This window comes from Diceros bicornis, chromosome 3, assembly GCF_020826845.1.
Source record: "Diceros bicornis minor isolate mBicDic1 chromosome 3, mDicBic1.mat.cur, whole genome shotgun sequence".
NCBI lineage: Eukaryota > Metazoa > Chordata > Mammalia > Perissodactyla > Rhinocerotidae > Diceros > Diceros bicornis.
In genome coordinates this window covers 30,471,482-30,487,688 of record NC_080742.1, presented here as the reverse complement: position 1 = coordinate 30,487,688, position 16,207 = coordinate 30,471,482, and the positions used below count along the sequence as shown (strand labels likewise).

Here is a 16,207-nt window from a genome sequence, read left to right as displayed (position 1 = left end):
TCTTATGACTTAAAATTCTGCCTGGGAAGAGTTTCTAAGCAATGGTTCAACTTTGGTGGTAATTTTCTGTGATGCTAATTTTTTAATATTTTGCAACATTCCAAGCCCAAATAAATGCATTCTCAAGCAAAACTGAAACTTTCTGCATTTCTGCTTCCTCATTCTCCCTCTGCACTTCATATCTCACACACTTTAAGGAAGAGTCAGAGCACAGGGAGACCAGAACACTTCACAACTTAAAGGCTTAGCTTTTAAAAAGGATCCTTCAGTCGTATGTCTCCTAGCATCAGTAGAAGAAGAAGAAAGCAAAGGTTAAAATCAACTGTTTCAAGTTTCCGATATAAAAAGTTTTCAGGAAAATCCTGGTAAGTTACTGAATCATTAAACTTTATTTTTTATGCCTATGAGGAGACAGCTATTTTTAAAAACTCCAACTGTGGTTTTTATAGAAATGCATGTGTTTGTACATAAACTATGACTTATAAAAATATTGAAAGTAATTAGAAATATCGATGGATTAAATACATATCAGTACATTTAACTGAGGCTAACTTTGTAAATGCTCTCCTGAAAAGAAGCGTATTTATCGTGGTGAGAATGTTTCTGGTCGTGCAGGGTGGTGGGAAAGATGATAGAGAAACAACGCAAAGTTCAGCAATTTAAGCATAAGATACTGTAAAGGTACCTGTAGTCATGTGCAATTTTGCAAAATTCTGTCTTCCGTAACTTAAGATGTTCTGAGAAGTTTTACGTTTAATCAAAGATACACCCTCCAGAGGCTAGCTATTTTTCCATGTAAGTGTTTCCTTCACCTCTATCTCATAAAGTAACCTGGTTAAAACCGCAGGAAAGTGAAACTTAGCTTCAGGAAAATGAAACTCAGCTTGCTTGTGTTTGGTTTCAGTTCGTCAGACCATCAGAGGAGGGTGTGTGTAGCCCTTCCGGGCTAGAGCCGAGATTCTGAAGTGCCTTTCCCCCACTATCAGCTCTAAGAGTGCTCAGAGCAGAACAACTTCTCAGGGCATGGACACCTGGGGTGCTGCTGAGGACCCCCCTGAGATGAGGGTGGGTGGGCATCAGTGCTTGCCCCTAAGAGCTCTGCTGACTTGGTACCTCTTGTTCAAAAGCTAAAGAGAAAATTGTAGTAGTCACTTGAGAATGGCATCCTGTAGCTCCTTTGCCGGGAATTAATGTCACTATTGATAAGAAGATTTGTGTTCACAATTGTTTCAAGACAGGAAGATGAGGGAAGGAAGCCTAGGAAGCCAAGAGTTGTCAAGGCATTCTCAAAATTTGTCCACAGCAGTCATTTTGATCTTTACTTAGCTCCAACAATATATATGCAGATGCTCTTAAAATTGCTAAAGTACAAACGATTTTTAAAAAAGCATTACTGAATATAACAAGCTCAAATCATTATATGTTCACAACTGCTATCCTGTAGGGGGAGGGGGGGATTGAGAAACTTTTGACTTTATAATAGGTCTGAGGATGTTATTGAAGTGTTTAGTATATCATGTTGAGACAAGGTATTGCCAATTTTTCCATTTAACAGAAGAGACTCCAGATTTAGGGAATAAGTGTCAGTGACCTTATCTGAGAAGAATATTTCTATCTCCCTGGTATCTATTAGCAGAATCTGAACAAAAGGCAGTGAGAGAAAGCTGTCACCTGTTAGGTGCACGAAGTGTCCTTTGCAGCATCCCCTACACTAGACACAGCATGCAGTGAGTTGCTGGCTGTGTAGACACCAAAGAGCTGTAAGAAGAAGGGATGTGCTGCAGAGGGAAATTCTTGATGTGCTGCTTCATTTCTAGAACGTAGAGCCCTATTGGAATTTTGTAATTACTGGCTAAAGCAAAAGAGAGAATCTGGAGTCTGTTCTCTCAGTCTTACTATATCCAGAGAGAGTGTAGATGGTTAAATTACTGAAGGGGGACTCCGGCTAAGAGAAGGTACTGCGTCAGACCTGAACAGAGGGTGTCTGTGGCAAGGGGTAAGCCCCTCACCAGATCAGCCTCCCAGAGCAGAGACAGCAGATGAAAACAGCAGAGATGCTGAGGCTCTGACCCTGACGACCTGGAGTAGTAAGGGACCTCCAGCGGGGAAAACCTGGTATGAGAAATGGCCTCATTTGGGGACTGTGAGTGACATAGCAGAACATTGATGCAGGTATTGTGAAACTGGGGTACCTGGAAGGACTGGAAGAGAAAACACATTTCTTAATTTTCTTTTCCTTTTGACAAAACTTCTTTTTTATTCTTGTGACCAGGTGATTGAAGCTAGAATTTGTTCTGGCCTTACTAGTAGCAGCACCCAGATTTCTGTCTGGGATTCAAGCCAAGTGAAATAACCACCCTAGAGAAATGAGCAAAGTTCTTTGACCCACAGACATTGCTAACTCAAGGGTTTTTAAAAATTCATTATTTTTAACTACTTTAAGAAAATATGTTATTCATGCAACAAATTTTTGTTCAGAAGCTGCTGTGTGCAAAGCACTGTAAAATTGTGAACAAAATATACAAACCCTTGTCCTCACGAAGTACACAGAATAATGGTGGGACAGAAAAAAACACAAGATACATAGGTAGACATATATGGCAAATTTGATTGTGATAAATCCTAAGTAGATTGAAAAAAAAAAGCCAGAGGAGGAATAGGAAATGCTGGGAGATGAGAGAATGTTTTCAGGAAGCTGGCCAAGCAGTGCGTCAGTGAGAAGCTGACATGCAACAAAAGACCTGGGGGAAGTGTGCGAGAGAGCCCGCAGGTATCCGAGGACACTCCCAGGAGAGGAAGCAAGTGCAGGGCCAGCAGCAGAAGCGGGTGCTGCCTGCAAAGCAATGAGGAAGTCAGGGTGCTAGACCAGATCTAGAGAAACAAAAGTAAGATGTAGGATCAGAAGGCTAACAAGGTGCCAGGTCACGTGAGGCCTATTAGTTCATAAGGAGCTCAGCTTTCACTCTGAGTCGAATGGAAAGCCACTAGAGGGATTGAACAGAATATTGGTATGATTTTACATTTGAACAAGGTGACTCTGGCTGCTATTTTGAAAAGTCCTCAAAGGAGTCAATGACAGCAAGAGGGAAACCAGTGAGGAAGCTACTCCTACAATCCAGGAGAGAGAAGAAGGGGGCTTGGACCAGGTGGTAGTGGTGGACGTGGTGGCCGGTGGTCAGACGCTGGACATGTTTTGAAGGTACAACCTATAGGATTTGTTCCACATTGAATGTGGAACGTGGAAGAAGAGAAAGAGAAAGGGGGCCTGCAACATATTTTTGGGTGTTTATTTATTTTATTAATAAAGTATTTCAATATAGGAAGAGATGCCATCTAGGTGAAGGATGTGCCTTTCACTATTCTTTCAAATCTTCTATATGTTTGAAAATTTTCATAGTAGAAAATCAGGGTGAAAATCTGTCCATAAAGAGTTTCTAAACAACAGTCCAATCAATTTGTATTTTAAATTGCTGCAATATTTTTTTTTGATGTAATAGATTCTCAACAAATATAATTTCAGGCAAAACTGGAAAAAGACCAGGTCTGGTCTTCCTACATCTCTACTTCCTTGTAGCTGCTGCTTTCGAGGACGTGACTCTTGCAAGCTCTCAAGAAAAGGCAAATAATCTAACTGCTTGAGATCAAAGAACCTCATGAAGACTTATTTCAAGTTGCTGATATAAAAAGTGGAAGTTTTCAGAAAAGCCCTGGTAAGTTTCTAATCATTAAAGATATCTGTTTCATCAACTTTCTTTAAAAGCTAAATTTAAAAACTAATTCTAAAAACTAAAGCAGAACTTCGAAAATGAATATACTTTCAAGTGCACATAAGCTATTTCTAATGAAATGATTCTAAAAGGGATGAGAAATCTCAATGCTTTTATACATATATCGCTAGACGTAACTTATGCTGACTGCAGAATTCTTTAAGAAAGAAACTTTCCAGGAAGCATAGTGCAGAGAGTGTTTCTGCTGGAGGTGGTAGGCTCTGGGGAGGAGGTTAGAAGAGCTAAGTAAAATGTAGATCAGAAGATCAAGAATTGAAGCACACTAAACTGGAGAAAATTGTAGCCGTGTGCAGCTATGCCAAACTCTGTCCTATAGAACGCAAGACCATGTCAAAAGTTTACATCTAGTTAAAGGTTAAAATCGCCAATGTTTAATTATTACTTTATTTAAGTCTTTCCTTCACAACTAGCTTGTACAGAGACTATAGGAAGCAGTATATAATTTTAGCGCACACTTCCAGAAAATGAAACTAACTTGCTGTGTAGTTTGTTTTGAAGAACTTCAGAGCAGGGCGTGGGCCTGCTGGCCTCCTGCCAGCACTGCGATCTTTCTTTCCTGGAGGCAAAGATACTGCGGGCTGCCGAGGCCCAGCCTCCTAGAGATTGGGGTCGGCACAGGTGCTTGCCCTGGAAGTTGCGGGTTTCCTGAGGTTCAAAACTTTCCCAGAACACAATAAAGGAGATAAGATGGAGGTCTCCTCCCCAGCTCTGACTGGAGCAACACCCTTATCCATTTTCGACTTAGAGGTTTAATGTACTTTTCTTCTGAAGAAGCAGAACAAAAGCAAACAATCACCAAGACAACACTGGTTCTGGTCTACTTCCCTTGTACTGTGAATGGGAAAACAGGCTGGCTGAGAGCAGACATGGTTTAATCACAACACAGTTTTCCTGATCACAATTCTTCCCCATTTATTTACATTGTGTAGCTTCTTGCCAAACATAAAAGTCCCTCATGTTTAAAAATATGCCAATACTCCAGGATGTAAATCCAATCAGATAATGTTCATGAGAAGACTTTGTAAGCCCTAGAACAGTGAAGTATATTAAAGTTATATACATATGTAAACAAACTATCACCCAAAATAAAGTTGAAGACGCTGATTGGGCCAAAGAGTTCTGTCAAAGAACTATTAAAACTTTTTTGCCCAAATCATTGTCACCTTGAATTAAATATATAACTCCAGCCAAATATGGATCATAGACCATATAAGATGCTCTTATACATGACAGAGTGCAAAATTCATGCGAAAGTGTTATCAAATATATAGGAGCTTCAAATCATTATGTATCTTCTCAGATCACATCATAGGGGTGGGCAGCTGAAAAATTTTTTGATGTTATAGAGGGTCATCTTTGAACAATGGGGGAACCTCTGAGACAAGGTAGAGATAAAAAGACAGGCTTGGGGAGGACAAATATCAATTCCCCTATTTGAGAAGAGTGCTTCCATCTCCCTGGTGGTTCCTGGCAGAATTCAAACAATAAAGGAGAAAGCAAGAAGAAGCTGTCTCCCTGTGAGGTGGCACAAAGACAAACCTCCCACCATCCCACATTACACACGCATACACACAGTGTCTCTGGCATGTAGTTTCAAGGCACCCCAGGTGGCTGGAATGGAGTGAGTGGAGGTGATGAGGTCAAAAAAATAGTGGAGGGGGCATGTCACATAGGACCTTATGTAAAGACTTTGGCTTTTACTCCAAGTGAGATGAGAAGTCATTGGAGGATCTGGAGCAGAGTGACATGATCACACTTACATTTCAACAGAATAACATTGGCTGCTGTGTTGAAAATAGAGTGAATGGGGGCGGGGGCAAAGCCAGAGTCAGAGAGACCAGGCAACAAACTATTAAAACAATACAGGAAGAGATAATGGCTTAGACCCAGGCGGTGGCAGTAGGGGTAATGAGAAATGGTGGAATTCTGGATATACTGTGAAGGTGGGGTTAAAAGCATTTGCAAATATAGTGAATGAGAGGTGTATGCAAAAGGAAGAGTCAAAGATGCTGCCAAGGTTTTTGCCTTAGACAATTGGCAAGTTCCATTAACTGGTTAGACTGTGGGAGGAGCAGTTTTGGGGCAGGAGGGGCAGATATCAAGAAATCACTTTTTGCCATGTTAATTTTAAAAGGACGTTAGACATTCAGGTGAACACATGGAAAAAGGTGGTTAGATATATGATCTGGAGATCATGGAAGAAGCCAGGGCTGATGATATTAATTTGGCATTCATGGACATACAGATTGTGTTTAAATATAAGATGGAGGAAATCCATAGGGAGAAACTCTAGATAGAAAAGAGACTTCCACAGGCTAAGCCTGAGAGGCACTCCAGCATTTAGAAATGGAGAGTTAAGAAGGAAAGAGCAGAGGAAACTGAGAAGGACCAGCGAGAAAGGGAGGAGAAAAATTAGAAAGGCTTGGTGTCCCAAAAGCCTGGGAAGAGAGTATTTCAAGGAAAAAAGAGCAATCACTTGTTTTAAGTGCTGCAGACAGGTCAAGAATTGTTTTTTAGCAAAGCAAAGTGCAGTTTCAGTGGAGTAGTGAGGCTAAAACCTGATTAGAGTGAGTTTTAAAGGGAATGAAAGAAGAAAAACAGGAAATAGCAAGTATAGACAGTACTACTGGGAAGCAAAAGAGAAATATGGGGCAGTAATAGAGCCGAAAGTCTTGTTTAACATGAAAAAAATAGTTTATTTGTATGCTGAAGGGGAAGATCTGGTAGCCAAGGAAAGACTGAGGAGGCCAGATAGAGCGAAGAGAATTGCTGGAGAAACATCCTTGAGTAGAAAAGAGAGATGAGAGGGCTAGTACACAAGTGGAGAGGATGATCTCACAGGGAGTGTGGACAGTCCGTTCAGAGAACAGAACCTAAGATAGAAAATGTGGACCTAGTAACAGAAGAAAAGTCAAGAAGCAGATCGGTGATAGACATGGTTTTAGGCGCTCAGGGAGGCTCTTTTCTTATTGTTTCAATTTCCCCAGCTATCATGCTCTATTTCTCTGCTTTATTTACTCTCTCACTGTCCTGAATGACTATTTCACACTTTCTCCTCTCTCATCAAATCTCCAACACTTCCTCACCAATTCCTTCAATAGGAAGCAAGATTACAGCTGAAAGTGACAATGGTGAGGAAGTGTTGGAGATTTGATGAGAGAGGAGAAAGTGTGAAACAGTCATTTAGGACAGTGAGAGAGAGAATGAAACAGAGAAATCTAGTGTGATAGCTGGGAGCATTAACATCCCGCTGGAGGATAGTGGTCATGACTTTAAAGTGAGACCAGTCGGGGTGTGGAGGGTCATTGCCCAGCCATGTCCCACTAAGCTGACATAGGTAGAGTGGTGGATTGTGGTATAAGAGGAGAGAGGAGAAAGCGAATGATTATAATGAATGAACAATAAAATCAAGCTAGTCACTGGGCCGGGGTTGGGGGTAGTGAGAACATGAGGAGGAGGTGAGGAAAAGCAAGAAAGTAGTAAGATGGGTGGATTAAAGATCTTGTGTTAAAGAAATATTGGAGTTTGAGCACTAAAGGTAATGAGTCTGAGGGGTGGGAGATGGTAGTGAGAGTGAGATGTTTGAATCTGAGGTGATGAAAGGCTTGTAGCTATTAGCGACTCTATTAGTTTGCAAGGGCTGCTGTAACAAACTACCACAAACTGAGTGACTTCAATAACAGAAATGTATTGTCTCACAGATCTGGAGGCTGGAAGTCTTCAAGATCAAGGTATTGGCAGAGGTGGTTCCTTCTGAGGGCTGTGAGGAAGACTGTGTTCCATGCCTCTCCCCTAGCTTCTGGTGGTTTGCTGGCACTCTCTGATGTTCCTGGGTTTGTAGAAGGATCACCTCAGTCTCTGCCTTCATCTTTACATGGTGTTCGCCCTATGTGTGTACCTCTGTGTCCAAATTTCCCCTTCTTATAAAGATACCAGTCATCTTGAATTAGCGCTCACTCTAGTGACCTCATGTTAACTAGTTAAATCCGCAACAACCCTATATCCAAACAAGGTCACATTCTGAGGTATTGGGGCTAGAATTTCAACACATGAACTTTGGGAGGGGTCACAATTCAACACATAACAATTATGATAAGGTCAATGGTGTGACCATGAGAGTGGAGATGGGTGGAGTCAAGATCCTTATACAAGAGGCAGTCAAGAGGGTGTAAGGCCAATGGAAGGATCAACTACATGTCTATTGAGTCACCAAAAATTATGACAGGAATAGTGTCTGAAGGCATGCGTGCCTCTTCCCTTCAGCTGCCTAACAGAAAGGAGGTCAAAATATATTAAAATGTATGAAAAGCAAGTATTCAGCAAATTCTCAAAGTATGAAATATTTTAAGACTCAAGGTTAAAATAAAATGGGTAGTCATATTTTTTGACTCAGCCTTTTCTCCAAAAAAATCTTTCATTAGGAATACGTTTATTAATAACTGCTTACACTTTTGGCTCCATGTAGTGCTTGTAAACACGTAAGGCAGAGTCCCTCCCTGTAATCTTACCTGAGATGGCATTTAGGGCCTCTACAGAGGAGACAGGAGGATCAGGGATGAGCTTCCCAGGCTCCCAGGTTTGAGGAGTCATCCACTGGTCTATAATTCCCTTTGCCTAGGAATTCTCTTTGGCAAGAACAGTCCCTGGCTCTGGGAGCAGGAGCAGGTACTGCCCACTGCTGGAGTGCAATCACACTCATATTCCTTAGACCCACTGCATAGGCCTGTGGAAGGTCCACCAGGTAGACTATTCCTTATTCCCTTAACTCTGTCCCCCAGACTTTCTCCCTCTACCTGCCTCCCACCTACTCCAGCAGCCCCCTTTAAAGTCACGTGCCCAATCCAATGTCCCCACTCTCCTCCTAGTGATACTCTCTCCTCCTCACAGGTCTCAGTCCTTTGCCCCTTACTGTGTCTTGCACAAAACGCTTATCACAATTTGTCACTATAAACTTCTGTGAATATTTTTGTGTGGCTTTTTTTTTTTTAATTTTCTCCATTGGACTATAAGTACCATGAAAGAACCTCACATCTCTTTTGGTTACCACTATTTTTCTTGAGCATGGTGCCTAATAGGTGCTCAGTAAATATTTGTTGAGTAAACAAATGATACAATTTAAGATAAAATAATACTTATCTTTGGTTACAACGTGCACTAACTCTTGTGGAACCTTTAAGACCTCTTCCATCTACACTGTAAGTTAACAGAATTGATCATCTGAAATATGTTGGTAATATTCATAGTGCCATTTGCTAATGGTTCTGCTAAGTAGCTCAGGACTAGATGTGTCCTGCAGACTGAAGCCAGAGTAACTACAAGGATTCAAGACACTAAGTCACCAGGAAAGGATTTATCCAGTCAAGTAGAAGCTGCTATGCCCAGTGGTTGGGTGCTTGTAGACAGGATAAATCATTCAGGTGTACTTGTGGTATTCACACCACAAATGACTAGCATGGGTTTCTTCTCTGGCCAATCACAGGGCTGCAGGCTTAGGCTTCAGTTTAGCTCATCCTTCTCATTTGACCTCAAGGAGAGCTTCCAGGAAAGCTTTCACAAGACACTCCAAACATAGATGGGTCAAATTTGCAGTTTGGCTAGACTTTGTGACTTGTTATACACTAAATTTTTTAAAAAACCAGGTTCCTTAAATCTTTGATTTAAAAAATTACAAATCTTTTTAAATGTTTGTATTTTCTCTCTTTGTAGTTTATTTTAATATTTTTGTTTTGTTTGATCCTTAATGCATTTAGTCTATTTATCTTTATAATACTTTCACTTTCTTGTTTCCCTTATTTAAATCACTTTATCGATTCCTCTTTTTAATTTCGATTCAGTAGGTCTGGGGTGGGGCCTGAGAATGTACATTTCTAGCAAGTTTCCAAGTGATGCAGATGCTGCTGATCTGGAGACTAATTTTGAGAACTGCTCTGAGCCTTATCTGCACAATAGAGTGACCCAGACAAATTTTTGAAAGTATTAATGGAGCCGACCTGGTGGCGTAGTGGTTAAGTTCAGAGCACTTTCCTTCCGCAGCCCGGGTTCATGGGTTCAGATCCCGGGCACAGGCATACATCACTTATTAAGCTGTGGAGGTGACCCACATACAAAACAGAAGAGGATTGGCACAGATGTTAGCTCAGGGACAATCTTCCTCAAGCAAAGAAAAAAAAGGAAGATTGGCAACAGATGTTAGCTCAGGGCCAATCTTCCTCACCAAAAAAAAAAAAAGTACTAATGCCTGAACTCCACTCCCAATCCCTCAACCAATTAAATCAGAGTCTCAGAATGTGGATCCCCAGGTGATTCTAATGTTCAGCCATGGTTGAGAACCCCTGCTCTAGGGGGTTCCAGGGTGTTCATCTCTTGCAATTCAGCAAAGTACATAATTGTAGGACCTTCATTAGTCTCATACCAATAATTTAGGCCGAAATGGTTTTAACAAAGTTAAAAACTCATATATGTTCCTTGCCTAATTTCAGGTAGGTCAGGCCAGTCTGAACTACAATTAACTCTTTTGGTACCTCTGAGAGCTACAAGAATTAGCCAACCAAATAAATTATCGTAACATTTTGCTACCAGGTCCCCCAAAGCTCCAGCCCTGATGGCCTAACAGCTTGAGTTCCAAAAGACAATAGGTGGTGAGTTAACTAATTGCTTTGTTACTGTGTAACTAAGATGGCAAGCTTCCTAGCTGTGAATAGAGTTTCCTATTCCCCGAACCACCTACACTTACCCAGTTTCAGATTTTGAAGTTTATTTGAAATATTCAGCTATGGGAATCATTTTCTGCATTACTTAAGATTCTGATTTTAAGTTACAAAAACCCAACTTTCACCAAGTTAAGCCTAAAAGGGAAAATTATTATAAAGATAAAGGGGTGTGTCATCCTAGTTAGCAGCTACTGCTTATTTAATAATCACAATTATAATCATCTAGGAAACAAGGGCACTAATTGGGACTATAAAACAGTTAAAATAATTATAAAGCAGTTTTAAGAGTCAGCTTTGAACAATATTTTATATATGTTATTTATATGAAATTATAGACATAATTGACTGTGATTTCAATGATAAAGTATAATACTAAAATACTTCTTATATTAATTTTTCCAGAGAAGAAAGTTGCAGCTTTGATATGAGTGAACAAGTAAACCTACCTGAAATGACCAAAGACTGGACCAAAGAGCATGTGAAACAATGGGTAACCAAAGACCTTAAGATTGATGAGAAATATGGGCAGATTCTGCTCCGTGAAGAAGTGACAGGATTAGTCCTGCAGGAATTAACTGAGAAGGACCTTATAGAAATGGAGCTACCACGGGGTCCGGCAATTTTGATAAAACGTTCTTATAACAAATTGAATAACAGTTCCCTTGAAAGTAGCAGTCAGGATTCTGGGCAATTAGATCATACAAAACCCTCCAAAAAAGAACACAAAGAAAAGCCACAACAATGTCACCCAAAATCGGAAAAGGAAAAATCAATGTCCTCCAATATTGATCACGATCTCAGAGACACCAGAGATACCAAAGAACAAGAATTGATTCTTATGAAAGAAAATGCATTAAATGAAGTAGCGATCGGTAAAGACAAAAAAAAGAATAAGCTGGAAACTGAACAGTTGGCTTGTATGCCATATCCTTTTGATCAGTTTCATGACAGCCATCGTTACATAGAACATTATATTCTACAACCTGAAACAGGACCACTCAATCTCATAGACCCAATACATGAGTTCAAAGCCCTCACAAATACAGAAACAGCCACAGAAAAGGACATTAAGATGAAATTTAGCAACGAAGTCTTCCGATTTGCATCAGCTTGTATGAATTCACGCACCAACGGCACCATCCATTTTGGAGTCAAAGACAAACCCCACGGAGAAATTGTCGGTGTGAAAGTCACCAGTAAAGATTCCTTCATTGACCACTTCAATATAATTATCAAACAGTATTTTGAAGAAAGTGAGATCAAGGTAGCCAAGAAGTGCATTCGGGAGCCACGGTTTGTGGAAGTCCTACTGCAGAACAATACACCATCTGACAGATTTGTCATTGAAGTAGATGTTATTCCAAAACACTCTGTATGTAAGGAAAAGTATTTCCATATTAAGATGCAAAATTGTAAAAACGACACATGGAAACAAAACCAAGATCTTTCACTGTTTGTGAGAGAAGGGGCTAGCTCTAAGGATATCCTGGCCAACATCAAGCAACGGGATATAGATTTCAAAGCATTTATAAAAAATTTAAAGTCCCTAGTAACATCTAGAAAAGAGGCTGAAGAAGAATATGACATGAAAGCAAATAAGAGGGAGAGTGAAGGACAAAAGCTGGTTAAACTTCTCATAGGAAACCGAGACTCACTGGATAACTCATACTACAGCTGGTACATTCTTGTAACAAATAAGTGCCATCCAAACCAAACAAAGAGCTTAGATTTCCTAATGGAAATGAAATGGTTTGCTGTGTTGGAGTTCGACCCTGAATCTCAGAGCAAGGGGGTGGCCAAAGCTTACAAAAAAAGCCGAGTAACAAACCTTCACTTTCCAAATCAGTATGAAGAAAAGACAACTCCCATGAGGGAGAAAATTTCTAGTCTGAATCTTTACCAGCAGCCCAGCTGGATTTTCTGCAATGGCAGAACGGACCTAAAAGATGAGAGGTATAAGCCTTTAGAACCACATTTATGGCAGAGAGAACGAGCTTCTGAAATCAGGAATCTGATTTTGTTTCTCACAGATGAAAATATAATGACAAAAGGGAAATTCTTGGTAGTGTTTCTATTACTCTCTGCAGTGGAAAGCCCAGGAGATCCCCTCATTGAAACCTTCTGTGCTTTCTACCAAGCTCTCAAAGGAATGGAAAATATATTGTGTATCTGTGTAAACTCACAGATTTATCAACGATGGAAAGATCTACTGCAAACAAGATTGACAATGGCAGATGAATTAGCAAACCACAGTATTTCCACTTTAAATTTGGAATTGATAAACAGTACTGTTCTTAAACTAAAACCAGCAACTGAGTCATCAAGAAGGTTTTTGCCCTCCAGTGGGTGTTCTTCTGTTATCTTAGAGAAAAAGAAAGAAGATATCTTGACTGCACTGGAAATCCTCTGTGAAAATGAGTGTAGAGACACAGACATAGAGAAAGATGAATTTAAATTCCAAGAATTTAAGAAATCAAAAGAAGAGTACTTTTATCGGGGTGGCAAAGTATCCTGGTGGAACTTCTATTTTTCTTCCGAAAATTATTCATCACCATTCGTCAAAAGGGACAGTTATGAAAACCTTAAAGATCTGATAGTGTGCAGGGCAGAGTCTCCTAAGCCAACATTTGCAAAAATCATCAATCTTTATCATCATCCAGGCTGTGGGGGTACTACATTGGCTATGAATGTTCTCTGGGACCTAAGGAGAAACTTCAGATGTGCTGTGTTAAAAAACAAAGCAACTGATTTTGCAGAAATTGGTGAACAAGTGACCAATTTGATTACCTATAAGGCAACCAGCCAGCAGGATTACGTTCCTGTACTTCTCCTTGTAGATGATTTTGAAGAACCGGAAAACGTCTGTGTTCTACAGAATGCCATTCAGTCCATTTTCGCAGAAAAGGGTTTGCGATATGAAAAAACACTGGTAATTATCTTAAACTGCATGAGATCTCAGAATCCTGATCAAAGTGCAAAATCAGCAGACAGTATTGCACTAATACACCGACTTTCTCCCAAGGAACAAAGAGCTTTTGGGGCCAAACTGAAGGAAATTGAAAAGCAACACAAGAACTGTGAAAACTTTTATTCCTTCATGATCATGAAAAGGAATTTTGATGAAATGTATATAGAAAATGTAGTCAGGAATATCCTAAAAGGACAGGATGCTGACAGCAAGGAAGCACAACTCATTTCTTTCCTGGCTCTACTCAACTCTTATGTTACTGATTCTACAATTTCAGTATCACAGTGTGAAATATTTTTGGGAATCATGTACACGAATACACCCTGGGAACCTGAAAGCCTAGAAGACAAGATGGGAGCCTATTCTACACTTCTAATAAAAACAGAAGTCACAGAATATAGGAGATACACAGGTGTGCGCATCATTCATCCTCTGATTGCCATTTGCTGTCTAAAAGAACTGGAAAAAAGCTATGACTTGGACAAATGTAAAATTACGTTGAAGATCTTAAAAGAGAATTTATTCTATGATTCTGGAATAGGAAGAGACAAATTTCAACATGATGTGCAAACTCTTCTGCTTACAAGACAGCGCAAGGAGTATGGAGATGAAACAGACACTTTGTTTTCTCCATTAATTGAAGCTTTACAGAAGAAAGAAATTGAAAAGGTTTTAATTGAAGGAAGTATTCGATTCCCACAAAATGCATTCATTTGTCAGGCCTTAGCAAGACATTTTTACATTAAAGAGAAGAACTTTAACACTGCTCTGGATTGGGCAAATCAGGCCCAAAGGAGAGCACCTGAAAATTCCTATATCTCAGACACACTTGGTCAAGTCTACAAAAGTGAAATCAAATGGTGGTTGGATGAAAACAAAAACTGTAAGGATATTAGCATTAATGATCTAACACATTTCCTAGAAACTGCTGAAAAAGCCTCAAGAGCTTTCAAAAAATCCCAAGAGCAAACTGATAGGAAAAACTATGAAACAGAGGCCTGGTTTTCACAGAAGTCTCTAAGAAAATATGTCTTGTACAATACAGCTGGTTTCTTGGGTGAAATAGAAGTTGGTCTTTATACTATTCAGATTCTTCAGCTCACTCCCTGTTTCCACAAAGAATATGTATTATCTAAAAAGTCTATGGTAGAATTTTTATCAGGAAAGGGGACTATCCCTACGAATTCAAAAAGTGAATATTATTCAGCTCTTAGGAAGTTCACATCCTACTTACAAAATTTACAATCAGATTTGAAAAGGTGCTTTGACTTTTTGGCTGATTATATGGGTCTTTTGGAAATGAGGAATACCCAAAAAGAAATAGCAGAAATCGTATCAAGCAAGAAAATCAGTCGTTGTTTCAGGAAATACATGCAATTTTTCTGCCATTTGGATTTGGGTCCATTACAAAGCAAAGAGAATCAGTTACTTGAAGAGGAGAATTGCAGGAAAGGTCTAGAAGCATTGAGAGCAGATAGGTTTTCTGGACTCCTGGAATATCTTAATCCAAATCACAAAGAGGCTGCAACCATTATGGAAAATATAGTGAAAAAATACACCGTCCTATTGCAGCAAAACCCAAACAAACAGTGGACAAAGGAGAAACAAAATTTCATTTTGGCCAACATTATTCTCAGTTGTCTAAAACCTACCTCCAAGTCCATTCAACCACTTCCCTCACTAAAAAAACAGCTCCGAGAAGTGTTGCATCTCGTAGGACTAACTCATCAATATCCAGATCCTTATTTCTTGGCCTGCCTCCTGTTCTGGCCACAAAATCAAGAGCTAGATGAAGATTCCCAGCTAATGGAAAAGTATCTTTCATCCTTAAATCGATCCTTCAAGAGACAGTACAGGAACATGTGCAGATCCAAGCAGGCAAGCACACTTTTCTATCTGGGGAAAGGGAAGGGTCTCAACCGTCTTCTTCACAAGGCAGAGGTAGAGCAATACTTTGGTAAAGTACAAAATACAAATTCGCTCTGGCAGAATGGAGATGTGTGGGAAAGAAAAGAAGTCAGAGACCTCCTGTGCCGTCTAATTGGTCAAGCTGAAGGCAAGCTAATCTCTATAGAATATGGAACAGAGAAAAAAATAAAAATACCAGTGACATCTGTTTATTCAGGTCCACTCAGAAGTGGTAGGAACATAGAAAGAGTATCCTTCTACCTAGGATTCTCGATGGAAGGCCCTCTAGCATACGATGTAGAAGTAATTTAAGATGAGATTTTAACTCAAATATGTTTGTTCATATCTCTCTAAGATTTTGTTCCCTCTCTCCATTCCTATGGCATTTTGATGACATTGTTGGCTTACCTCTAATCACAGATTTTGCTTTTGTTTCCCCAAATGAATTATAAGGCTTTTTTAGGGCAGGAAATATATCTACACACAGAGCTTGGCACACAGCAGTCAACTGTTCAATGTTTTAAATGTGCATTTTCAGACTAATATTTAATTAAGAAGTTTCAATTGGTATCCACTGGTCACATAATATCTGGTTGTAAGTCAATAAAATGGGTTTTAATTGTATCACTTGTGAATTTTCTGAAATATGAATTCTTTCTTCACCGTCAAAGCAGAGATTTAATAAGACGAATAGGGAAGAGAGAAAGACTCTCCTTAGTTTATTGAACTCAAACCCAAAGATCCACACCAGAGTGCCACTTACCTCATCTTGGTATCAACAAAAACATATGTGGAAGGTAAATATTTTGTTCCCATCCTCCATCTACCCCTCC

The 16,207-nt window shown here is 39.7% G+C and overlaps 1 protein-coding gene across 1 annotated transcript; it reads left to right on the top strand.

Annotated features, from left to right (window-relative positions):
* The first annotated feature begins 215 nt into the window (after nucleotides 1-215).
* SAMD9L (sterile alpha motif domain containing 9 like) lies at nucleotides 216-15,998 on the top strand. Its single transcript, XM_058525608.1, has 3 exons — nucleotides 216-365; nucleotides 3,521-3,710; nucleotides 10,901-15,998. The coding sequence occupies exon 3, from the start codon at nucleotides 10,923-10,925 to the stop codon at nucleotides 15,684-15,686; it is 4,764 nt and encodes a 1,587-aa protein (XP_058381591.1). The 5' UTR covers nucleotides 216-365; nucleotides 3,521-3,710; nucleotides 10,901-10,922; the 3' UTR covers nucleotides 15,687-15,998.
* Nucleotides 15,999-16,207: the final 209 nt, after the last annotated feature.

Coding starts and splice junctions, on each gene's coding strand:
- SAMD9L (XM_058525608.1), top strand. CDS start 10,923: ATGAGTGAACAAGTAAACCTACCTGAAATGACCAAAGACTGGACCAAA.